Consider the following 27,068-nt stretch of genomic DNA (forward strand, 5'->3'; position numbering starts at 1 on the left):
CTTCCACTAACCCTATCCCACTCCCACCCGCACCCCCACGCACACTCCCAAACCCACCCCGGACACGTCCTCACACCACACCCGGCCAGCCACTCCACCCATCAAACACACTTTATATTCGGCACTCTGCCCCACAACCTGCCGTCCGCCTCCGTCAATGCGCATCACGCAGCGTCCGCCGGCCCGTATCTGCCCCAGTACCCTGCTCTTTCTTCTATCCCCCCTCCCCCACCACACTCCCCTTTACCCCCCCCTTCATCCCCCCTTACCCCTCTTACACCTCTCTCCCCTCTCCCCCCCCAGCACCCCGGGCAGCCTCAGCAGGGGCCGCAGGTGACGGGGGCTGGAGCGACAGGTACAGGGGGCAGCTCCAAATCCAAACCTATCAACCGGATAAGTACCGTGGTGTGAGCAGGATGTGGGGCTCCAGGGGTCAGAGGCCAGATTATAGAGTGGAGGAGGTTGGCAGAACTAGGTCTAGGACCAAGTCTGCCAGGACAGAAAGTAACAGCAGCAGCGCAAGCGACAAGAGGAAACGCAGTTTGCTTCGTCTCTGTTACTTCCACCTCCGTTTCCCACATATGTAGGTGGAGATAATGAGCACAGCTGGAGTTAAATAGCATGTGCAAACATCTTTGAAATCTGCACACACAGAAACACACACATATGCACACCCATATGAATAAACACTCCACACACAATATCAAAAAAGTCTATAGCCATATAATTTAAGATGAAACTAAATCTATATATAGATATATTGCCTCAGTTTATTGTTTGAAGTCTAGTTGAGTCTGTATGAGACTATTTACATGTGCAGTACCAAGATGTGATAATGTGACACTGGAAAAAATGGAGACCATATATATCCAGCTGCTTACATGGGGATGTAAATAACGACCACCAAATGCATTCCAGCGGAGGTTTGCATTAAAAACAACAGTTGCAAAAAATGTCCCTTGACTTTGCAATAATTTACTCGGCTTCATGATGTCTCTGTCCACTTTTGCAGGTTTCGCTTTGCTGACAGGCATCTTTTTTTCTAAAGAAGACCTCAGATATGTTGCTTTGTCTTAAACTGCGAAACCAGTGCACGGTTTCCTGACAGTCTTTTGCTTAATGGTCTTTTACATGTCAACATGAGCCGCCTGGCTTTATAGTGGGGTATGGGAAATTAATGATACAATCAATAATATATTTTGAATGTTTCTGAAGCTTCTTGCTGTTTTATCGATATTATAATATACCTGCTATGAGTATGATGAATATTGTACGATAATTGTTTTGATCAGTAATTAATTATATCAGCAGATGTTTGTATGTGGTTATAGAGAGTATATGCACATATATTCCCTCAGTTTGCCATAACCACTAGAGGGTGTTCCGATATGTGAAGTGTGATTTATTTCCAAAGTACCATGCTTTCCATTGAGTTCATCGTTTTAATAATTAGTATTATTGATTGTTGAAAATGAGGTTTAGTTTTGTTCAGATTTGAACACCAACAATTTTCCTTCTTTTCTGTTTTGTTTGATGTGAGCAAATGGGCTCAAATTCTCAAATTCTCTCACAAAACTTGAATTTAAAGAATGGATCTGAGTTAATGTTTCATGGTTTATAAGGCCCCCAGTATTGGAAAAAAAGAGGCTTAAACATGGTTGTGGAAATTGGAAAGAGTCCCTCATAATTATACAGGGCACCTACTGTACGCTCACTTCCTCGCAGTCATCAGATTTAGTCATTGTGTGTTTTTCTATGTATTGAAAAAAAGCACGCTTTTACATGAGGTTTTGTGGTTTTGCACACGTGATGTCTTAAGTCAGAAATGACCTTCTTCTAATTCTCCCTCTTCTGCCCCTTTTAGAAACCTCTCATTACATTTTCTGATGGCATCCCGCTGAGGGCTTCTTGTTTAAAAACACAACAAGAGTGAAGAATGTAATATAGCCTACAGGTACATAACCCCCCCCCCCACACACACACACACACACACACACACACACTTTTTTTTTCTGCAGGCCTTGTATAAGTGTTACCACTTTTTGCTACTGCAAAGGCTATAATTGAGCGCTGATTTGTCGTTTACCTTCAGTGCCACTGATTACCAAGGGAAAACTTCATATAATATATAATATATTCTAATTTAGGAGAGAATGAATGGGTAAAGAATTCTATTCTGTGTAACACACAACTGAGAGAGATGACGAAGCTCAAGAAGATCTGAATCCTAAAAACAAAAGGATTTTTAGGAGATTTGGAGAAAGTCAAGAATGTCAGATGAAGATTTTATAAGTATGTGTTGGCTTGCCTTTTCTTTTTGTGTCCTTTTTTGACTCTTCTTGCATGAATATATCTGCACTTATTGAATAGATTGTACTGTATAAATCTGAATGTACATAATATATTATACATAGGCTTCTTATCATAGCTATGGGATGAACTACTCCCATTATGTATTCAGGTGCGTGCATGTGAGTGCCACTAAGTCTGTAAATACAAAAGAGGGATAGGAGATGTTGGCCATAAGGAATTTTGACTTCTTTTTCTTTTCTTATTATTTCTGACTGAAGGTGAGAGAATGGGTTACCATGATTTAAATTAAAGCCTAAAAAAGGGTATCTGTCAGTGCACTTATTGACATCATTTAAAACAAATGATTTCATTATTTTCTTTGTGTATGTATTATGTGTACTGAAAGAATAGAGAATTGAGATGTGAATATTTATTGCTTCTGATAAATTAAAGTGTCCTTGCGGTGAATTGGTCTGTGTGTACTTTTTATACAACTTAACATCTGCTTGTACCATTAAATTTTTCTAAACAAACATAATATTTGTTAATCTGGAAAGAATTATGACACATTAAAAGATAAGTGATCATATGTAGGGTACTTTGCATATCAGTTCTTCACTGGAGACAAAAATCAAAACATTTTTTCAATAGTTAGCTATGATGGCAAATGTTGACATAAAAACTAGGATCTTCAAATGCAGCATACAAATTATGCAATGATATAACAACCAAATGTAAGTATTGTAAAATTCAACCTCGATCAGCTGTATACAATAATAATACAAGTAAAATAAAATAATTATAATAATAATAACAATAATAATAATGAATATTAACACTGGTACGAAAAGTGACATGTATTTTCTTTTTATGCGATATGTGTTTTTTTTATAAATCAAATGAATTTGATTTCAAAATATTTTTAAGGAGTTGTGGCATTTCTCTTTTAGCAGATGAACACTTCATATGTAAATTATGCAATATTACAACCAAATGTCAGTATTGTGAAATTCCACCTCAACCAGCTGTACACAATAATAATAAAAGCAGAATTAAAAATAAATAAATTAACACAATTAAAAATATACATTATAATATATATTATTAATATAATAATAATAGTAGTAATAATTATAATTATACTGAATATTAACACTAATGAGAAAAGTGTCGCGTCTTTTCTTTTTATACAATGTGATGTATTTTTTATCAAATTCATTTGATTGTAAAATATTTTTAATGATACTACAATGGAGATCAAAATTAGAGAACATCGTATTAATATTTTATTCATTATGCTGTACGAGCATGTTTTCTTAAATAATCAAGGCACTTCAACAAAAACCTTTATTTTGTGAAAAAAAACCCTGAGAAAAATTAGAGAACACTTTCAGATTCCTCCCAGTTATTGGTGTCGCCCAGATGAAGGCCAAAGGGATGACCCTCTCAGCCATCAGAGAGAGGTTGGGCTTTCACAGTCAGTGATTTCAAGAATATTGAAACTTTACAGGGACACAGATTCATTTAGGCCGGTCGTCCACGTAAAACAAGTGCCCGAGAGAACAGGATTATGTGGAGACTCTCAATGGGGAATCAGTTCAACACTGCAGCTGGAGTTGGTCTCCAGTTCAGTGCTGAACAGGGCAAGATTCTGTCTCTGCACAGTCTCATCGTTTAAAACAATTTGGATTGAAAGCCCACTCTGCAGTGACCAAACCTCTCATCAGCAGAAAGAATAAAAAGGCTGGACTTGCCTTTGCTGAGGAGCATGTTGTGTGGACAGAGGAGAACTGGCCCAGAGTGACTTCAGAGATGAGAGGACATTCACTTTATTTGTCTCTGATAGAAACATTGTGTTCGGCGTAGGACTGGGGACAGACTGAACCCAAAGTGTGTAAAGTTAAAGTTAAATCTGAAGGAGGAAGTGTCATGGTTTGGGGCTGTTTTCTGCAGCAGGAGTTGGGCCTCTTCTTCAGCTACATAGCTCCATGTCAGGGTGAATGCAAATGTTTATGTGAACCTCCTTCAGCAACATGCAACACCTTCACTGCAGTTGTCTCCCAATCAGCTGCAATTGTCATACAAGACAATGTCTCACTGTAAAACAGGTGAAGCAGTTCCTTGAAACAATGAAATGTTCAGCCCAGAGTCCAGATCTAAGCCCCGTAGAGAATCTCTGGAAAATCGTCTGCGACAAAGTAATGTGTAAGAAACCCACCACAGTTACTGAACTGTGGAAGAGACTGAAGAAGAAATGGACCAAGATGAAACCAGAGCAGTGAGAGAAACTAGTGATGTCCTGTGGGCGCAGATGTGCTGAAGTCATTCAAAGAAAGGGCCTCTTTAAATCTATTGTTTACATCTTCTCTTCCGACACAGTGGTTACTGTTCTCTTATTTTACTGTTTTTTTTCACTAAATAAAAGGTTTTTGTTGAAGTGCCTGTGTTATTAAAAAACAGTGGTACAGCCACAGCAGATATTCTATCAAATTATGGACGATAAAAATAACAATATTCTTCAAGAATTATTATTTTGACCTCCACTGTATATGTATTGTGGCATTTCTTATTTTACTTACACAAAGACTCCATGAGCAGGTCCCACTGAATGGCGTACGTGGGTACTACTTTCAGGGAGTAAACGTGAGAGACGTGATGTGAAGACTTGAGGTAGTGCTTCGGTCGTGAGAAAAAAAACGAGGCTCTTCATATGCAACACACAAATTATGCAATGATATAACAACCAAATGTAAGTATTATAAAACTAAACCTCGATCAGCTGTATACAATAATAATACAAGCAAAATAAAATAATAATAATAATAATGCATATTAACACTGGTACGAAAAGTGACATGTATTTTCTTTTTGTGCGATATCATGTGTTTTTTAATCAAATTAATTCGATTTCTAAATATTTTTAAGGAGTTGAGGCATTTTCAGTTTTACTCTTGGAAGGACTCCCGTTGGTCTATCTAACCCGTGCCTGAAGTGGCGTACGTGGGTACTACTTTCAGGGAGTAAACGTGAGAGACGTGATGTGAAGACTTGAGGCTGTGCTTCGGTCGTGAGAAAAAAAAAACTAAGATGGCGTCTCATCAAGAAAGATAGGATGGCTTGGAATAGAGTGATGATATTTGGGTCGAGCAAAGTGATTGATAACGACATAATTGATAAAGTTTGACACTCCAGCGTACAATTAAACGAACCAATCCGCTTGTTGAACCCGTGTGCTGGACAGAGCGGAGCAGTTATATGGAGCACTGAGGCTGGAAAAACGGCCAACTTTTGCTTAGCGGCGTCAGCTAACAGTTAGCCAACTGGACCGACGTCAGCTAACCACCAGTCATCACAACAACAGAGGAAGAAGAACGGACCATCCCCCCTTATCACACCCCGGGACATTGAGGTGTCTTTGGGTCAGTTACGAGGACTGCAACGACACATTGTATTGTGTAAAGGAGTCAACTAATGATAAGATTTCTTATGGCACATAACGTCTCGTGTATGTATGAATAGCGTTAGCTGGTTGTTAGCGTCGAGTGGAATAGCTGTTATCCCCAGGCGGACGGCGTTCGCTGGTGTTGTCCCTGTCCGGACGGATTCGGTGCTGCCGCAGTTTCCGGTCTTCTCGTTGTGCTTTTACTATGTGAAATGCAAGTAGAATTCATCTGCACACTTCTGAGAACCTATAAATGAAATTCCACCTTTGTACACGTTTATTTAGGGAACAAAAGTGACCTCGATGAGAGAGACGCTTAGCCTGAGTGGCTCAGGTGGTGGAATACATTAAAAAATGGAAATTGAGAGTTTAAGATGTTTTGCGGTATATTTAGGAGTTGATGAAGTATGCAATTTCACTATGCAGATCCCGGATGTGTGTTGACCGCATTCATGTTATTTAGGACGACCAGCAGCACCCAATGTTTAGAGCGTCCGAGTAGGGCCAAGGCTATTGGACGGCTAATTCACCGGTGTTAGCGTCGCTTTTGACGGCTCATGTAAACACAAAAGATAAACTAGGCTGGTAAAACTACATTTGTTGACAAATATAAGAAGTTAGACTTCACTTTGACACCATTCAATTGACTCAAAACATTACTCCCATCATTTGTATTTGAAGTTAAACAGAAAGTTTGATAGGATTCGGCCAAAAACTGTCCGACTGGTGACACAAATCCGTGTTAGTTACCTAAAACCGTGGGAGGCGAAGGGACTTGTGCTAAGAGAAGTGGAGGCCTCAATGCTAACGTTAGCTCGAAGCTACCTGAACAATAGACACAAACGGATGACACCTTAGCTAACTCCAATATAGATAATTTAATTTGAGAAATTTAAATTTTCTTCAGTAATTGTTTTTGTTATGGCTGTCGCTGGAAGGTAAGGTTAGTTTTTAGAGCCAGTTCTATCAAGTTTAGGGGCTAGTTATCAGCTAACAGTTGTATGTATTCTTGAGTAATGTTAACAAGACATCATTTAATTGTCTCTATGTGGCTTCTGCAAAGGAATGAATGTGTAATTGTTGCCATGTGTGTCTCTAAAAGCTTACTCATTTAATATAGCCCAGCCCACTTGTGAGTAGTGATGCCTTCATGGCCTTTTTATACCTTCGAGTTCATGGCCTCCACGCCATTGTTTGTCTGAAGGCCTTTGAAGAATCGGATAGATGGAAGAAGTCCCAGAGTTGTTAAGTTGTGATAATTGAATAGGATTTGTTTTAAGAAATGCCCCAGTTAATATCCATAGACTCTTCAAAGACTCTTTTATGAACACTCTTGTGCAAATAACTTAAATGAAGCAAAGCATGTTGCTCAAGTGCATACATAAATGTCGCCATCACTTCTGTATTTTTCATTTGTTTTGTGACTGATAAAGCAATCACCAAAAACTTTTGCCCTCTGCCAAACCGGGCCTTGTTGATTCAACAGATCATGGCATTAGTTTTGCTGTGTCTGGTGTTGGGGGATGGGGAGGACTACTCAAGGGACAAAAAAACCCTCATCCTGTGATTATCCATGTCTTATTGTTATTGACTATAATGAAAAGATTTTGAGGAAATGATAAACTATAAAACATGAAGAGAAACTTTCTCTGTTTTTAAAACTGATAATATTACAATACTGTGCTGGACCAGGAACTAGGAAGAGTAAACAAATGCACTGGCCTTTTGCATACCAAACACTGGTCTATCTGATTCCTTATCAAGTCAAGATGACATATTCTTTACATCACCTTTTGTAAAATTTGTTTCCGCTTACTGTTATTGGGAACTTTTATTGAGATATGAATGTATTATTTTTTTTAAGAAAAAATGTTGGCCAGTAAACATACTTAAACATACAGAAGTATCAGTTCAATGCTTTAGGGTTTTAAATTGTTACCTACAAATTAAAATGCTTTGCGGGATGCTGTACGGATGCTGTCTTGCCCATTAGTGAGCCTGCTTGAGATATTAACTTGTGCATTCTTGATCTTTCTGTTATCAGGGCAATGGAAGTGGAAGAGTTTGTACCTCCTCCGGAGTGTCCAGTATTTGAGCCATCATGGGAGGAGTTTCAGGACCCCCTGGGCTACATCGCCAAGATACGTCCGATTGCAGAGAAGTCTGGAATTTGCAAAATTCGACCTCCACCAGTAAATATTTGTTGCTATGCTTTGCATGGATTATGTTAAAGGAATGACCTGATCGCTGTGTTCTTTACTGGTTTAAACCGTGTATCTATAAGTACTAAGTAAAGCGCACATGGACTCCTTGTTTAAGTCTTTATAATGACTAGGTGTGCCAAATCAACAAAAAAGAGCAGCATGATGAGTATGAGATGAGATCAAATGACTGATTCCCATGGATATGTGTGTTGTTGCAAAGGCAAAAATAATGATTCAGCAGGGTTAGAAATCAACTTCTTTTGTCCACCTGCCACTAGGGCTGGTGGTTTCCAAAATCTGCCATCCACTCGTTAGATTACTATTATTTTTTTTGCTGGTTATTGAAGCAAATCTAAATTTAAGCTGGTGCTAATTCCTAACCCTGGTTGAATGTGTGAAACATTTACACAACAATGAGCTATAAAAACAATAAAACGGCTATTTGTTCTGTTTTGTAAACATACTATCCCCAAAACATGATTAACACTTATGTTTAATTGCATTTGTGTTTTTATAAACTACATTTTGTGCTTCTCATGAAAACAGCTATCTTATCTAACAAAAGGAATTGGGAAATACATTGTTACATTACAGAATAAAACCTAAAAAGAAAATAAATGTTTTTGCAGCAGAACAGGATTATGATTACAGGAGAACTCCAAATGGTGTTAAGTGTGTAAATTAAAGCGTTACCACTGCTCACTGCTTTAGGGTTTGGTGGTCATAATCATGCGGTCATACATATTACAGTAGTCCTACTAAATGCTGGTCACATTGCCGGCAGTGCAGCATTTTTCCTATATTAAGATCTTGTAGGAATTCTAGTCATGCAGTTATAGGCAGGCCTTTCAGTTGTTAATAGTGTGAACTTCACCTGCTCTCAAGAAGGTGACCTTGAGTAACCTTCCTGTTTAAATCTGGGCCAAGTTCTTGAGCCTGAAAGTCAGAATTAAACCAGGTTAAAGCCCAAACTACGCACACTATCCCATTAATCTCCCATGTCTATGTTCATTTGTTGTTTTGATTTCATTGTGTTGATTTAGCATATAGGCTTACAAGTGTAATGTTTTTGCCCCCAAATAGGACTGGCAGCCACCATTTTCAGTGGAGCTGGATACTTTCCGCTTCACACCCCGCATCCAGAGGCTAAATGAGTTGGAGGTAAGTCCCTCTCTTTTCTCTTAAAGCTGTACATTGTTGGCAAATAATTGAAGTTGTTGATGGAAATGGCCATAGTAATCATGGTGGTCCCTCATGTATCTTATTTTAGGCGGAGACCAGAGTGAAGCTTAATTATTTGGACCGCATCGCCAGGTTTTGGGAGATTCAGGCATCCTCCTTGAAAATTCCACATATTGAAAGACGCATCCTGGATCTTTTCGGCCTTTCAAGGGTAGATATTAATGGGGTTTTTAAAGTAGATTTTTAGTTTTTTATTCCTGACTTATAATTTTCTCAACTTGTCAAAAAATGCTTTTCTGTTCCAGATTGTGACAGATGAAGGAGGTTTTGAGATGATCTGTAAGGAACGGCGCTGGGCCCGTGTGGCTCAGAGGCTTGGCTACCCTCCAGGCAAAAACATTGGTTCTCTGCTGCGATCGCACTACGAGCGAATCGTCTACCCCTTTGAAATGTTCCAGTCTGGTGCCAGGATGCCGGTATCATACTACTCATCTCTCTTTTTTGTGTTGATCAGTTAATAGATAGCATTCAAAATGAGTCCATCAGGGGAGAGTAGCTTAATCACTATATGATGCATTGTACACTATCAAAATACTTAATACTGCAAATCATCTGTACATCTGTTTTCATGTAAACTCTATTTTTACTGTTTCTAGCATTGCAAGCCAAAGCACTATGATGGTGAGGATGTGGATAAAGAGTACAAGCCCCACTCCATCCCCCTGCGACAGTCTGTGCAGCCATCCAAAATGAGCAGTTACGGACGCAGAGCAAACCGCTGCCAGCCTGATGTGAGTGAGAGTTCCTATCCTTACCTGTAATTCAATACATTTTCATACCGTTATGACCAGTGACTCTATACTGAACTTTACTTTTGTCACTTAAATATACTTTTTGGATCACGCATCTGTATGGGTTTTACCAAAATCAAATCCATCAGAGATAAATAATATTTTTGTTTAGACCGTTGCATTTCATGACCACAAACATTGCATGAGTTTGATGCAGCTGATCTGTCAAAGAGAAACTTGTTTCCGCAGTGTTAATGTATTGGAAGTGTGAATTTCAACCTGACAATGAATTGAACTACAAGGTATTCAGGCTATGATTACTTTATCAAGGTGGTTTCCCACGCAACTTAAACCACACTTAAAAGTCCTTGCTACTAATGATATATGTATTTGTTGTCTTGTTAATTGCAAACTTGTAATAACAGGGAAATCTTAAATTGAAGTTTCACTAAATAATGTGCAAACTATGGTTTGTTTTTATGTTGTAATTGAAAGAAATCTGCAGGTCTTTTCCCAGGACTTTAAACTTAAGTATACAGTAGATAAACACTTGCTATTTGATCTGGATTTAACTGCAAATATATAAGGCTGGCAGCCTCTTATCAAGTTTAACATTGTAGAGTTTGCTACCATGTAATGGTGTACTATCTTCTGCCTGCTGATCAGCCAAATAAGCGGCAACAGAGCTTCCATCATTACAGGCAAACAGAAACTCAAGCCAGCAGACTACTCAATTGTTTCTTGGAGGATAGTCTTTGAGCTTGTATCATGCTGTTATGTTATTAACTTTTTCTGTACTTGTCCATGTGCCCTTGTGCATCGGTTACAGTTTCTGGAAGATGTCACAGTGCACTCAAAGCGCATCCTGGCTTGCTTACTCTTCATCCTGCCATGCTGCTGTGCTTTACTCTGCTGTTTTTGCTCTCTGCTCCATGGCTTATTTTATTTTCTGCTTTTGCTTTCTTCCACTTCCTTCCATCTCATTGGTAGACACAACTGTTTATTTCATAAGCCACATATTGGTACACAACATTTTTTTTCATTAATGTTTCCAATACAAAGTGCAGCTTTATCAGACAACATCCCGTTATCTCATGCTTGTGACATGCATCCTAAGCTCCCCCCCCCCAAGCTGTTAATGGCCCACTCATCATACTTTGAGTATATGTTTAGTTTCTTTTTTCATTTAATATGCTGGGATACATGTCTTGTTTTGCATGGTTTGTCCTATAGTAAATTTATAGGAACAAAACTAAGTTTGATGCAGATTCTTTGAAGAAAAAAAAAAAAAGTCATCAGAACAGTTAATATGGGACAGGAGTGCATTTCTTTGTTAAGCACATTTTTAAGCATTTCCGATGAGATTGTATTTTATTCCCATTAACCTTAATTTATAAAAGTTTCCAGTTAAAATACAGTAGATCATTTTCTCTTATTTACCAGCAAACACTACATTGTGAAACATCTTGCAACCCCATTTCTTCTTGCTGCCAAAGCTGCCCGATTTTGAATAAATAATGTTGGTGTGACAGCTGAGTCAGTTGTTGGCAGCAACTTGTAAGGTCAGAGCTGAGATGACAGAAATATCAAATAGCATGTTTTTATATTGGCTTGAATAAAAAAAACAAATATATCCACAACACACTAACCTATCATACTGCAAACTGACCTTGAATGATGCAGCCTTCTCTGAAGAATTACTTGATGTACCAAAAAACATAATCAAAAAATAAACTTGAATTTGAGAGGATTCAGTTCCACAACAGTTCCTGTTGGACTGTGTGTACTACATCAGATGTGACTGTGTCCCAGTGACAACCAGTGGCTCCATCCCTTCCTGTCTCTCATCTCCCTTTTTCCCTCTCGTCTTAGTTTATTGTTGCTGTTATTGTCTCCCCTTGCAGGGTCCAGAGGATCTGGCCCCCCATCCTCTCACCACTGGCTCTCAACTCATCTCTGCGGTACTGCCTCTCGAGCTTATGAGCTCACCTTTCGCTCCCCTGCTCTCTTCCTGCCTCTTTTCCTAGACCTCCTCACCCCTGCTGAAGTTGTCTAGATGTTCTTATTTTAACTAACCACTAAAACATTTTCATTAACATGCAATCATACTCCTCAACACATAATAGGGTCACGGGACTATTGCAGACATGGAAAATGCTTAAATATCTGACATTACAATAATAGTTGGTGCAAGTTATTAGATCACCACTATCTAACATTTCTAGACCAGAAAATGAACACCGAGAGGGAGATTCACCTGGCTGGTTTCTTGTTGTCCGAGAACTTTCTCTAGGACTGTTATTAAAAGGAGCCATGGTGTCAGTGTGTTTTAAGGCATCTTATTATAGATTTAAAAATAAAACAGCTTAATATTGGGTCTTGAAGGTTTTCAAATTTGTGCCAGTGTTGTTGAGAACTAATATTTCAGATTTCCTAGATGGCACAGTTCACTGTAGGCTCTTGAAGAAACTTTCACCATATCCCCAGTTACCAAACACACTTTTGTAGTCTAGTTGTGGGGCTGATGCACTCTTAAGCTTTCTCTTTTTTCACCCATGCTCTTTCTCCTTGGTTGCACTTGGCTTTAAATTCTTTGTTAATGGGCTGTCTGTGTGTGTGCCTTCTGCTGTTTTGCCTCACTGTCTACTTACTACAGCAGCGAACAGTGTGGCTGCATGCGTTCTCTTGTGAGTGCACTCACACTCACATAGAAGAACCTAGTGCATTTAATTTTACTTGCACTAACAACAGTGCAATCCTCTGGACACAGTCAGATAGACCTTCAACCAATCACATCAACGAAACGTCGTAACTTGGGACGGGTTCCATTTTAAAACGGGGCAGCCAGGTCACACACTTTCTCAAATTAAAGATAAGACGCATCATAACATGTATATGGTTATTTATTATACACATTACACTGAAGTGTATTTCTGAAAACAAAATATGTAAGAAATCAGCAATACAGTAACAGAATCTGATCTGAAAATTATTAGCCTGGTAAACTGTGCTGTGGGGACCTGCAGGCTGGATGGTTAAGCTGTCAGTCATTGTCTTCACATGAGAACGGTTGTGATTGGTCCGTCAGATCTTAATCTGCTAGAAATCTGTCTAAATGGGAAAGGGGCCAGACGTACCTGCCAGAGCAAATGAAACATGAGCTCAGCAGATATGTCTGGTTTCCAGGCTACCATAGTCTCATGGACAGTAAAATGAAACTTATGAAACTCTTAATTCTTATTACCCCTTTGGAACACATAGTTGTTGTTTGCCTATCTAGGTTTGTTTGTTGGGTTTGTCTGTTTGGTTTGTCCTCTACTAGCAAGCCGTGCTGCTCTGCTTTGTTGTCAACTGCTTCCAATCCTCCCCCCACTTGTATAGTCTCTTCATTAACAAAGTTTGGGTGCCAGAAAAAGGGCCTTTTTATCTATGCAGAAAATACAACCATGTAATACACCCAAAAAGTTTTGGATGGTGTTTTTTATGGCATTCTATCTGTCCTGATTTTGGCAGTAGCAAAGTTGTCATGACACGCATTCATTCTTTTTCATGTGGTGGGTATACAGGTTGCATTCTGACTGCACATAGATGGCAGATTTTTTTTGCGCACACCAATGTAGAAGCCAACCCTCTCCCCGATTAGCACTAAACTAGAAGTGTGAAAGCACCTTTAATGGGTGTTTAGAGAAGAACCTGTCTTAAATATATAAGAACTGGGAAGTTTTTCATATCCTGTTTTATATGTTCGTTTTAGATCTACTGACTGGTTATTGAAAGTGACGTTAAGACCTTCTGTGTTTCTGTCTACATTGCTGATTATATGACTTGTGTGTACTGTTTGCAATCATACGGCAGACTGGAACTAGTGCCCGCAAGCATGGCACAAAAATAATTGAAGGCATGGGACGAAGTCTAAAAGGACAAAGCATTCACTACAACTTTGTGTTTTACCAATTTCAACAACAACAGAAATGTTTAAAGGAGCACATCACTTTAAACTGCTTTTCACCTCTTCACACACATAAAAACTTTCTGCTGGAAGAAAACAAGGATCACTGCAGTTTACTGTAATGCAGCAGTCAGTGCGTTTACATGCACATCAGTAACCCGAAAATGGCCTTACCCCGGTTAAGGGAATGTTGAAGTTCCCCTCATATACATCAGCAGGGGTTGGATGGGGAAATGACGGGAGTAACTCAACCTCCAGTACAGTAGGTGGTGCTCCGCCAACATACAGTTGGACTGAATACAGCTTTTTTTTCGGTTCACCTTTGTCAAAATCACAAACAGCTGACCTTTGGACAGAATTACAACCGAAATGGGTCTTCTTGGTAGTTATGTTGTAAATTACGAAGCTCTCCCTTGGTTTAAAGGTAACACTGTATTGTTGTTTTTTCATGTTTTCTTCGCTGTTACTTCCTGGTTGATTCTATTTTTGGGGCAAAAGCCACTGCCGCGGAATGGGGAGCATAATAACTATAATAAGAATGCTGTTTACATGCGTGAATAATCAGGGAACTGAAGGAGTTCTCTAGGTCTGTTAACCGGGGTTTGAGAACCCCGATTTTACCCAGGGTAGGGTGTATACATGGTGTTTGAGAAACCGGGGTATGCCCTTAACCCGAATATAATCGTTTTTTAAACTGCATGTAAACGCACCGAGTGTCAGAGCTAACAAGTCTAAGTCAGAGCAGTTTTGACTTTAAAAAAGGAGGCGAATCCAAGTCGAGCCCCAGCTAACAAAGCGCCCATTTTATATATTTTTTTATACTGTTGTCTTATTGTTGATTAAAGTGAGTCAGACAGAATGATATGTGGTTGGAACAGGAAGCTAACTATTAAATTATGACAAGTATAACCTGATATTTTGGTAGTATAAATAATAAATGTTGTGATTATTGAGTAAGTTCATATTGTGATAGCGATTAAAAAATGATTTATTGTGCAGGCCTTATGACTTGACTACAGCTACTCAGATGTGTATATTTTTCAAAATGCCATATTAATGACAAATGCCAGCCTAAATAATACTATTACACCATCAAGATTTTGATAAAAAAAATCCCAATTGAATCTAAATAACCCCCTACTCTTAACTGTATGGTTGCAACTGCTGGTGATTGTGTGTTCTGGTGGTGGGTCATTCAAGCTTTCACTGTGATCGAGGCTAACTTTTCCTTACTTTCTAACCGAGCACCATCCCTCCTTGTGATGGCATTGTTCTGCTCGACCGTGCTTGGCTCTTTGTGCTTGGGAGAGTAGTTGTTGTCTGTCTGTTTGTGCCTTCATGAGGAAAATGCACTTTCATCCACAGCCTGAACCTACAGAGGAAGACATAGAGAAGAACCCAGAACTGAAGAAGCTACAGATCTATGGTGCAGGGCCTAAGATGATGGGACTTGGACTGGTGGCAAGGGACAAAGGCATTCGGAAGAAAGGTAAGTGCCATGATCACAACCTCAATTTAAACACTTTCTCAGATATACGGTTAAACCTTTTAAGGTATTTAAATTTGGTAAACATAATTTTGAGAAACCTGGAAATATTGAGGCAACACAGCAACAGTTATTTTTGCTGCAACTAAAGCAGTATCTTAAGAAAGAGGCAAGTCCTCAAATATTGGCTCAGTTCATCAAATTGTGGGCACTTGTTTTTGGTTCAATTACAGTCAAGCTGCCAACTTGTAGCCCTGCACTGAAAAGATTTGACTCTGTGATAACTGACTACCTCTGATTCTGAACACTTCTTGCTCCTCTTTTTTTAGATGAACTGCCTCAAACCATTACTATCAAGGAAAGCGTGTCTCCTCTTGGTGATACTTCAGTCAAAGTTGAGCCAGTGGAGCCAATCAAAGAGAGGCAGAGTGACAGGAGTACATCTAGCCCCCAACTGCCTCCGCCTACCATCACAGTTAAGACAGAAATGAAGAAAGAAGAACCAGCAGAAGAAGATGGGAAAGAGGAGGAGGATGATGATACAGGTGGACCGTGTACCAAAATGACCATGAGGCTTAGACGCAACCTCAGCAACCCACAGTGTGTAAGTAGACGGACGAATGCAACCAGGCAAAGTTGAAATCAACATGACAAAATTAAATATCAAAGTAGCAAGAGAAGCTGAATGGTTGTAAAGGCATGTAAACACATTGCACTGTGCTCTGTATTACTTGTCATTCTAATGTAAATGCAGTGATTTTGTCTTTGACAGAATAGTGACTCCCTTTTTCAACACAGTCTGATCTTGTGTTGACTTTTACACGTTTGGTGCTTCATAGGGCTCTGTGGTTGTCTGCTCCAGTTAAAAATGAAATACTCATCTGGCTCCAAGCACTAGAATGAGAGTTTGACACTTTTTTTGTTCTTACTTTTGCAAAGGTGGATTCTTTTGTGTGTCGGATGTGTGGTCGTGGAGACGATGATGAGAAACTCTTGCTGTGTGATGGCTGTGACGATAACTACCACACCTACTGTCTATTACCCCCACTCACTGATCCTCCTAAAGGCAACTGGCGCTGCCCTAAGTGTGTGGCAGAAGTAAGTATATTTGAAAGTTTGTGTCTGCAATACTCATGGCATGTTTGTTGGATTTCTATTTATTCTTTGTCAAATCTTTTATTTTTTTCACTTTCTAATTTTCTGTAGGAGTGCAAGAAACCTGCAGAAGCATTTGGCTTTGAACAGGCCACACGAGAATACACTCTTCAGAGTTTTGGGGAAATGGCAGATGCCTTCAAAGCAGATTACTTCAACATGCCTGTCCACGTAAGCGCATCCGCACGTCACCCTCTCATTATAAAGCACAACTCTGCCCTGACTGGTAAAACTGCAAGAGACTAATCTTTAGCCTGTGTGTTATAGATGGTTCCCACTGAACTTGTGGAGAGAGAGTTCTGGAGGTTAGTCGGTAGTATCGAGGAAGACGTGGTTGTCGAGTATGGAGCAGACATACACTCCAAAGAATTTGGCAGCGGCTTTCCGATGAACAATGGCAAGAGGAAGCTCACAAAGGAAGAGGAGGTATGCACATTGTCGGTAACCTCAACAGAAGTTTGTGAAATCTTTGCTTGAATGACTGTCAAGGTTGCTAAAACTACAGCATCCTGCTTCAGATTACATGTTGAAAATACTGAAAACTACTCAAGTAAAACATTGAACTCCACTAGAAGTCGATTTTAATATGAATACACTGACTAATGACATTGACACGTTCCAATTAACAGAAACTTAACAGTTTTGATTTAAGTCCTTAAAGTAGATGGGAGAAAAGCAAGAATAACTGCCTGGTTGTTCTGGGGATTTGTAGTTGCTTGGTTGAGATGGTAGGGTTAAAGCCCAGACACACCAGCGTGACATCAAAGAAGTAGTGGCAACGATCAAACATCGCAATGCTGAATTGCCAAGAATCATTTCTCTCACTGACGGGCTCCGCCGCTGATTCAATATGCTGAATTAGCCGAAAAGCCACTGGCGAGTGCCAACACTGCGGGACACATTGCAAAAACTAGGGCGACAGTTGCTCCCCAATGGCCAGATGTCGGCCTGGTCTATCAAGGCTCTAGCCGTGACAAGAATCACTAAACCTCTTGAAAATGTATGACAGTTTATGGTAGCCTAAAACTGCAAGAATGAAATAAAAATGAGTCAGATCAGTAATCAGATTTTCTTTACTTGCTCAAATATGTCAAGAAATAAATCTAGATCAGTGAGTACAATTGGATTCAGAATCAATAAAATAATACCCAGCTAAACAAAACCTAACCCCAGATAAGTAGTTAACAGCATAACTGTGTAACCCTATTCAGAATGTAGTTGACTGAAATTGTTATTATAAATTCTAAAGTTCTCAAAAAAGGTAGCAGTGTAGTTTAGATTGTTCCTGTTATCAGGTTTTCTGTATAATCCTAGTCCAGTGATTATTTTCAGTGCCCACCTTTTTCTTTGTTGGTCAGGATTATGCCCGCAGTGGCTGGAACTTGAATGTGATGCCTGTGCTGGAGCAGTCACTCCTGTGCCACATTAATGGAGACATCTCTGGGATGAAGGTGCCCTGGCTTTATGTTGGCATGGTGTTCTCAGCTTTCTGCTGGCACATTGAAGACCACTGGAGCTACTCCATCAACTACCTGCACTGGTATAGAATTATTTTTGTGTATTTTTGTGGGTTTAGTCTTATTGTAGTCATAGGCTTTAAACAGTTGGGACTTTAAACATAGAGGATATGATAATGTCATGTCTTTTAACCCCTCTGTTCTTCACTTTCCTACTTTTTACCATCTCCAGGGGTGAACCCAAGACTTGGTATGGGGTTCCCTCTGTGGCAGCAGAGCGACTTGAGGGGGTAATGAAGAAGCTAACACCAGAGCTGTTTGAGTTTCAACCTGACCTCCTGCACCAGCTGGTCACCATCATGAACCCCAACATCCTCATGTCTCACGGTGTACCGGTTAGTCTCACATAAACACACATGCACACAGCAGAAATATGGTTTGTTAATATAAAACATAATTCGATTCACTTGTGTGTTTGTGATGGGCAGGTTGTACGTACAAACCAGTGTGCTGGTGAGTTCGTCATCACCTTCCCCAGAGCCTACCACAGTGGCTTCAATCAGGGATATAACTTTGCTGAAGCTGTTAACTTCTGCACGGCAGACTGGGTACGTCTGTTTACACCGTCCGTCTCAAGCTGTCATTTCAGATCGTTCACATTACTGCATAATCAATATTGCTCTGCTCTTTACCTCTCAGCTGCCTGCCGGCCGTTCCTGTATTGAGCACTACCGGCGTCTGAGAAGGTATTGTGTGTTCTCTCACGAGGAGCTCACCTGTAAAATGGCTGCCAGCCCAGAGAAACTAGACCTTAACTTGGCTGCAGCTACACACCGGGAAATGTTCATTATTGTTCAGGAGGAGAGGAAGCTACGAAAGGGTCTGATGGAGAGGGTGAGACGATGTTAGAGATTTGTTTGTTGGTTTATTTATTTATCCATTCATTCACTCTATATGTGTAAGTGAATCATTTTAGTTAAGTACCATGCGTAATTTGTCAGATATTGTAATGTGCTTGTGGGGATATGTGAAATTTGTTTTTCTAATTAAATCTTTGGTTTGGTCCTGAAGGGCATTACTGAAGCAGAGCGTGAAGCATTTGAGCTGCTGCCCGACGATGAGAGACAGTGTGATAAATGTAAGACCACATGCTTCCTCTCTGCTCTGGCCTGCTCAAACTGTCCCGAGCGTCTTGTATGTCTCTATCACACTCAGGATCTGTGCAACTGCCCCACTGAAAAACTCTACCTCAGGTATTTATCCCTTGTGTGGTTGTGTGCTTTGTAGTGAGCCAGGATATACTGACTGACAACAGACTCTTTAAGACAGTGGTATTTCCTTCTAATTGGATCCCCTGTGTAAATCTTTTCTGTAATCCCTTCACTTTGCAGATACAGATATACCCTGGATGAGTTGTTAGCCATGTTACACCGATTAAAGGTTCGGTCTGAGTCCTTTGACTCCTGGGCCAACAGAGTGAAAGAGGCACTTGAGCAGGAAGAGGGAAACAAGATAGGTGGGAAATCAACAAACATGTATCCCTTAAACTTGGTTTCAACATATTATCTTAAAAGAAATTGGAAGACCAAATGGTTATTGAATTGCAGGAATTGATGACTTGGAAATGCTGAAGACTGAAGCAGAGGAAAAAAAGTTTCCCAACAACGAACTTCTGCGGAAACTCAACACAGTTCTTAAAGACATAGAACGCTGCCAGCAGACAAGTACTGAACTCCTCAGTAATTCAAATACCAGGTAAGAAGGAACACATACTTAAAATGTACACTTAACTGTCCAGTTACATGCACTTACATATTGCTTTTTTTTAGCGAGAGTAAGATGACTTTGGCGGAGCTGAAATCTTTGGTAGAGACGATGCAGAACCTGCCTTGCGTGATCAACCAGTTGGAGGATGTGCAGGTGAGAAGTTATGTCACGCTGAGTGAAATGGTTTGTATTTTTGACAGATTTTATTCTTCTAAAATTGATCAAAAGTGCTGTATATGTGTTTTTTTAATCTTAAAAGTCGTACCCTTATTCAGTGCCCTTACAGTTTACCTCTGTTACGTTTGATTTTAAAGGTGATTCTGCGAACAGTGGAGGATTTCCAGAGCCGGGCTAAAGAACTGGCCAATGACAGGGACTGGAGGAGGGACCCTCCAACACCTGAGCTGTTGCAGACTTTGTTGGAGCAGGGGGCCAAGCTGCTTGTCGTGGTTCCAGAGGTTAGTTTACTCCAGGGCCTAAAGGAGCAGGGCTGTTGGCTGACAGAGGTGAGGCACACCCTGGGAACAGAAGGAGGAGACAGGCAGGAGGTGATGTTGGATGTTTTGAGGAACCTGATGGAAGCAGGCTGCAACGTGCCCCAGAGTGTGTCTGTTGAGACGGCCATGGCAGAGCTTCAGGAGCTGCTCACAATTGCAGAACGCTGGGAGGAGAAAGCACAAATCTGCCTAGAACAAAGGTAATTCCAATTCAAAACAACTTTATCAAGCCTCCTCTCTCCTCGAGATGCATTTTAGTAATTAATACTTCCTTTAAGATGGTTGAGCAGGAGAGAGGAGATGAGGCATAAAATAAAGAAATGTTAAAAGCCCACAATGACGGAGAAATTAAAATGTGGAATACATTCTATACAAAATTTTCCTAAATAAAATTGATCAGATAAAAAAATAAGACATTCCCAACAATAACAATGGTGAAAAAAAGAAACAGAGCATTTGAATGTCGGTTTGCAGATGAACAATTTTCAATGGAGGCTAGTTTTACATGCAGGCAAAACATAACGACACCCTGATGGCAACAGAGAGAATTCGAGACAAGTCGAACCATTATTTTTTCTTTATGCTTCAGCAGCCGCAGGAGTTGTCCTCCCTTCCGAACTCGTTTAACCTGTTGCAAAGGTATCAACATTACTTAATTATGGTTTTGTTTTTCCAGGCAAAAGCACCCACTCTCTACTCTGGAGGCGATAGTAAATGAGGCCCAGCTTATTCCAGTCAAGCTTCCCAACATTCTGGCTCTACAGGGCTGTCTCACTCGAGCACGAGCCTGGGTAACAGACCTCGAGGAAATCCAGGTAAAGATAAAAATAAAAGAATTCCCCCTGGTGTCTTTGTAATTAGATTGAAAACAACGCAACAATGCAACATAGGCACTACCTCATATTGTTATATTAGCGTTATGATTAATTATTTTCTTTGTTGTAGAATGGGGAGCATTACCCATGCCTGGATGACCTGGAGGGCCTGGTGGCTATTGGAAGGGATTTACCAGTCTTCATGCAAGAGTTAAGACAACTGGAACTGCAGGTAGCCAGCGCTCACTCCTGGAGGGACAAGGCCACCAAGACCTTCCTGAAGAAGAGCAGTCAGCACAGTCTGCTAGAGGTAGGCAACTATATTAAAAATATAAAAGAAATTCAATCAAATAGATTGAATTTTCATCAACATTGATTGATCAACAATCAGTACAGTGAGCTCTTGGTAAGGCAACCTTCAAGAGAGCATGCATTAAACTCAAGTGTGGCCCTGCAGGTATTATGTCCGTGTGCAAAAAGGAGAGAGAGGCGAGATGACATGGAGTCACTGGATGATCCTCTAGAGGATTCTGACACCAACACTCTGGGCCTTTCTGCTCAGGACCTGAGGGACCCTGCAGCGATTGTGAGTTTTTTGAGCATGTCATTTGTAATCTCTAAGATTTAGTTATGTCTTTTTAGACATATACTACTTCTGTATGTGAACTTGATTTGTTTATCTCTAGGTGATGGCATTCAAAGAAGGAGAGCACCAGGAGAAGGAGGCACTACTGAGGTTACAGAAACTAAACATGTGTAAATCTGGACTTAGCGCTGCGAGCTGCAAAGAGAATGGGAGGAGGGACGACGCCATGGAGACGGACACATCCAGCCTCTCCGAGAACTCTTTTAAAGAGAACGGTAACAGTAACCACACCTGTACCACCTCTCCTCAGTCAGTGTGCGTGTGCGCCGATCCACCTCGTGCTCCTCAACTCCGCTGTCATCTTTGTAAGGACTGGTTCCATGGCGGCTGTGTTCCGTTCCCCTCCCTGCTTACCTCCTCTGCACCACCAACGAACCCCCTATGCTGGTGGGACTGGGACTCGCGCTTCTTGTGTCCGCGATGCCAGCGGTCACGGCGGCCACGCCTGGAGACTATCCTGGCGTTACTAGTTGCCCTGCAGCGGCTGCCGGTGCGTCTGCCTGAAGGAGAAGCACTGCAGTGTCTCACAGAGAGGGCCATCACCTGGCAGGGCCGAGCCAAGGAGGCACTGGAGACACCAGAGCTGCAGCAGGCACTTCACAGGCTGAAAGAACTCAAAAAGACTCTCAGTTGTGAGACAGAGAAAAATAAAGAGAAAGACAAGGAAAAGAAGACAGAAGGGAGTACAGTGATTGTCTTATCAGACTCCGAGGGAGGAGAAGGAGAAGAAGGAGTCATTGATCTGACGGAGTCACCTAAAAAGAACACCAAGGAAAGCAATGGCACTGAGGTAAAAACCTTATTCTAACTGTATTTTAATATTAAAATAAATATAGACTAACTGTAAACTGTTTAACCAACCATTATTTGATTTTGTCAGTTGCATAATAATTAATGGAGTTGCTATTTTCACTTTATCATATATAGCCAACCCGTCTATTTAATGTAATGATTGTGTCCCTGCAGGCTGGATGTGAAAATGGCATCAACAAGAAGTCAAATGTTACAGGTAAGATGATGTGTGGATTTCGAAGTTGCCATCAAAAGATGAGTTGGGCAGTGTGTCGCCAATCCTCAAAACGTTCTCCTTCTGCGCTGCTTTCAGGTGTCGGGTCTCTGCTGCCCCTGCTGCCTTTGCTAAAAGGCCAGGTAGTGGAGCTTTTACCAGCCACCAGGGTCCAGCTGGAGGAGCTGCAGCTGGAAGGAGATCTGCTTGAGGTGTCTTTGGACCAGACACTCATCATCCACAAAGTCCTGCAAGCGGCCTCTGTTCCACCCAGAGAAACACTGCACACGCTCATTCAGGTCAGGAAAATGAAGACATTTATTTAGAAGCTTTAAACCAAAATTACATCAGTGCAAACTTACCTGAAAAATTAATCATAAATACACCCAATTACTCAAGGTGCACTATAGGGTGTTGAAAAAAATGTGCCAACTTTTATGAAAAGCCCTTACAGTGCAATACAGTTTTGATATTCAGATATTTGTTTTTGTTTAGTTTTTTCATAACAAAGACACATGTTGCAGCAAAGTGTTTGCATGCTGGCTGGCTCCTTCCCGATTCATGCTGCCCCCTTTGTAATCGCTGTTGATTAGTACGGAAGATCATAAAAGTATATTCAGGACAACCCCAGCTTGCATACTTAATAAAGGTGCCCTGTGAAGTTTTATTGAAAAAACGTTTTCTCCAATTATCCTTAAGGCATTGCAAACATTTAAAATGCATTTCCTTCCTTGTAAATCATTTGTAAAGCTGATTGTTCTGTAGCAGTCTTGTCTGCACTGCTGCATTTCTTGGTGCATTACAACCACTTGCATCCACTGGCATAAACGCGTACCAAATAACCAGTGTCCCTTAGTTACATTTTGATTGATGTGATGAATTCCAGATGTATTAAATTGAGGTATACTACATAATATTCCCATAGTGCATAGTCTGTTGAATTCCTTCACTTGATGAATTTCATACTGTTTTATGAGCAGATCATGTACAGATATGCAAGAATTTTTATTGAACTATTAATTAGTGCTGTTTCAATGCGTCTCTTTCGTATCAAGAATAAATGTCTGACTGATAAAAGGAACCAGGAAATTATTTTGCTCTAAATTATTTTAGTGAGCTCTGTCCGCTTCAACTGCTTCCTCTTTTGATATTCTTGTCCTGTCCCTGTGTGTGTCTCGCTCTCTCTCAGATTGAGCTTGAAGAGCAGAGGCGAACCAGCCGCGGACGAACCAAGGACTCCAAAAGGAAGCGAAAGAGCCACAGAGGTGGCAGTGGGGAAGGGGCAGGAGAAAGGTCACTGGATGCCTCGGAGTCAAAGAAAACCTGTCCCATAAGCCACAGCCCTCCCCCTCAGTTACCGGTCAAGACCCATACAGAGGTACAGCCCCTTTTCACTTTCTTTTGCTTGATTATATGGAAAAGTATGTTTTAATGCATCGATTTAAGCTTTATTTGAGATTAACATTTTTGCCCTTTTTCTTTAATAGATTTTGTGATAAAGTCAGCGCTGGAGCTCTGTTTAAACGGATTAGTCGGAGGAATTGAAGGGACGGAGCATTCTGTGCCAGAAGACAGTGTCAAGTTATAGAAAGATGCAGGACATCCCACCCACCCGCCCCCATTTGTGTACCCACTGTCCCTTCTCATCCCTCTTTCACACATTCAGACACTAACAGAGTGGTGATTATTCCTCTACACTCCACCGCCTCATCCTAAACTCAGCCATATCTCATTATTTTATTTTTCAGACTCGCTGTCTTACCCAGACTTTATTTTCCACCTTCCCTGGACCCATTTTTCCTGTGAACATATTACGACTGTGTTGGACCGATGTGGGACTTTCCATAATAGGGGTGTCTTTGGTCTAGAGTTGTCGAGGACAGTCAGTATGCTACATTATCCCAACCGTATTAAATGTTAGTTCAACCAGAGCCCGTCTCCGCACCGGCAGTTGCAGTTTGACTTCACTTGAGTCCACTCGTTGAAGTTGGCTAAGCTATGGGGTTCATTTAGACCGTTCTTGTTGGGCATGAGTCCTGAAGCTGAGGTACAGCAGAAGGTTTTGACTGCTGATCTTAGACTACAGCACCGTGGTTACACTTGTATTTTTTTTTTAGTTGTACTGAATCTTGTGTTTGATGCTATTTTGAGGGGACATGCATTTTGAATAAACTGAGTAAATTTTGGGAAGTGTTAAAAACAGGCATTAATGTTTTTGGTGCTACTTTCCCAAAATGGATATCTGTACCTCTTGGCTTGTTTCTCCTTCCTCCCCTCCCCCCCATGCCTTTTTTTTTCTCCTTTTTTTATGCGCCCATCCGTTTGACTCCATATTTTATTCCTTTCAATTTTACCTCTTTTTCTCCCTCCCTCGTTCTCTCAAATTAAGGTAACTTCACTGTAACTCACTTTGTCACAGTTTATTTTGTTTCCTGGGTTCAAATATTATTATTATTATTATTATAATTATTATTGATATTGCAGACACACAGTTGTCGTGAGTTTGTGTAAAAACTTTTCATTTTAATGTTGCCTTTGTTTCTTTTCACTCTTGTTAGAAAAATAAAGGTTTAGAATTGTTTAGGATATGTTGACTCATTATCATCATTTCTCTTTTTAAAACTCTTAGTCCTAAGATCAACTTGAAGGGCACATAGAAAGCGCAGACTTAACGCCAAGGCGTGCTCTTTCTGACAATGTAACGTTCCTACGTGAAGGGGCGTTTGTGGCTTTTCCATAATTTTCCCAGGCTGGATCTCATTATTCTGATTATTCAGACACCACCTGAATGCAGCACAAATACCTAAAAATAGCCAAGCCAAAAACCTAACCTCCTTTCAGGTAATGATGGTTTATGAGAATCATGACACACAGCAGCAATTAAATATGTTTCATGATCACAGCATTTATTTAGAAAAGCTTCCACTGTAAAATGGCAGACACAGAACGGACATCACAATATTGAACAAGTACACCATGTTTTCTTTAACTATGCTAGAGTTTGAAGCAAGTTCATAGAAAGACACATTCACGATAACAGTATGTTAAAGGCTTTTAGTAAATGGAAGAAGAAAACATTTCTGCCTCAATATCAAACATGCATAAGCCAAATGAAAAATCAGCTTTTGTTCACAGGGTTTTATAAACACCCTGTTCATGGCTGTTACTGTTTTATATGTACTTTGGCTGGATTCTTATCCGGAGGCTAATTCTGAAAGCGCATAAGTAAGTAACATCTTACAGGAACTGTATAGAAAAAACACTGTTGATGTAGCTGCAGACCCAATTAACCTCTGTCTGCATTTTCTATTGTGCCTAAGAATAATTTGCAATGAAATAACCTTGTTCACAGTCAACATTGAAATCAATTAAGTTGCATACTCACCAAAAGTTATTGGTCTGGGAAAAGTACTTTGCAATTTTAAATAGCAAATGGAGAAAATGTGCCAATTTGAATGACACATCAAATGTTTTCTGTGCTTCATTTGACACAATGTGCCCTTCTTTAAAAAAAAAAAAAAGACACTAAGCCTGTCCGTTGCTCTGCTTCAGTATCTGGCTTCTCCACTACAGTAGTTCAGCCTTTTTGAGTCGCTTTGAAAATTGTGCTATATAGTCAAGTGTGCCTGAAAGGAAGGCACGGCTCAGCTCCTCGTTATCAAAAAGCGTCTGTGGTCTGACAATAATGTTGCATTTCCTGTATCAAAACAGGTGCGTTTGTACATGAACACTACAAGAATGAACAAAAAAAGGAAGTACATTAACTGGAACAGAATGTTCTAAAGACTAAAGTCCTTTATGGACACTAAATATGCATTTTCATGGCACAGAAGTGGCTTTTTCTCATGTTTTCACAGCTGCATGGTTCTTAGCCCCACTTTTGATTCATAAAAATGTAGAGGCCTGCAAAGATTACTTTTGTGCACCACTCCTAATGGCCAAACAGCCGGTGGTGCCATCTTTCCTTTATGCTAGAAGACAGATCTTGGGTGGTTATTCATTTTTAGATGGACACCCTCTCTGAAATTGTTAGTGTTTCAAAAATGTGAATCTTTTTCTGTCTCGTGCATTGATCGTATGACATCCGCATTTCACATCTGTCAAGCTAGTACCTGTTTATTAGGACAAAAGGATCACATTCTTCATGTGTGAGACGTAAAGGATCATGAAAATGGCTGGAAAGCAGGTTTAGGTCCATTCAACCTGATGAAACTGAAGAGGGATGCAGTGTCTTCAAAATACACTGGAGTACATTTGTGACTTGTGAATCTGCATTTGTGCTTATGTAATGCATTTCTGAAATCTAGTTTCAATTCGACAACATTGTGAATGTGGGAGTTGTCTTTCTGTTTGGGATGATACACACCGTCACTGGGCAC

At 40.3% G+C, this 27,068-nt stretch overlaps 2 protein-coding genes across 3 annotated transcripts in view; both read left to right on the forward strand.

Moving 5' to 3' along the window:
- LOC310952004 (uncharacterized protein) overlaps nt 1-411 on the forward strand; it is a gene marked incomplete at both ends in the record, with an annotated part of 1,077 nt that extends 666 nt beyond the window's left edge. The window contains one exon of the mRNA XM_083920491.1: nt 173-411. Coding sequence (XP_083776617.1) covers nt 173-411 — 239 coding nt within the window. The remainder of the gene's footprint in view (nt 1-172) is intronic.
- A 4,995-nt stretch (nt 412-5,406) lies between these two features.
- Nucleotides 5,407-25,275, forward strand: kdm5c (lysine demethylase 5C). Of its 2 annotated transcripts, XM_083920011.1 has the most exons (29): nt 5,407-5,711; nt 7,779-7,926; nt 9,022-9,099; nt 9,209-9,331; nt 9,426-9,596; nt 9,777-9,911; nt 11,816-11,872; nt 15,226-15,349; nt 15,676-15,950; nt 16,286-16,444; nt 16,553-16,672; nt 16,769-16,927; nt 17,860-18,041; nt 18,191-18,353; nt 18,447-18,566; nt 18,658-18,852; nt 19,030-19,211; nt 19,350-19,474; nt 19,566-19,713; nt 19,788-19,878; nt 20,040-20,422; nt 20,899-21,037; nt 21,168-21,347; nt 21,495-21,623; nt 21,724-22,473; nt 22,650-22,692; nt 22,789-22,988; nt 23,879-24,067; nt 24,177-25,275. In XM_083920011.1, exons 2-29 carry the CDS (start codon nt 7,783-7,785, stop codon nt 24,183-24,185), a joined length of 4,773 nt encoding a protein of 1,590 aa, XP_083776137.1. In that variant the 5' UTR covers nt 5,407-5,711; nt 7,779-7,782; the 3' UTR covers nt 24,186-25,275. The 2 variants fall into 2 exon arrangements, with proteins under 2 accessions (XP_083776137.1, XP_083776138.1); XM_083920012.1 differs by lacking the exon at nt 11,816-11,872.
- Nucleotides 25,276-27,068: the final 1,793 nt, after the last annotated feature.

The sequence above is a fragment of the Echiichthys vipera genome (genome assembly GCF_963691815.1).
Source record: "Echiichthys vipera genome assembly, chromosome: 9".
Classification (NCBI taxonomy): Eukaryota; Metazoa; Chordata; class Actinopteri; order Perciformes; family Trachinidae; genus Echiichthys; species Echiichthys vipera.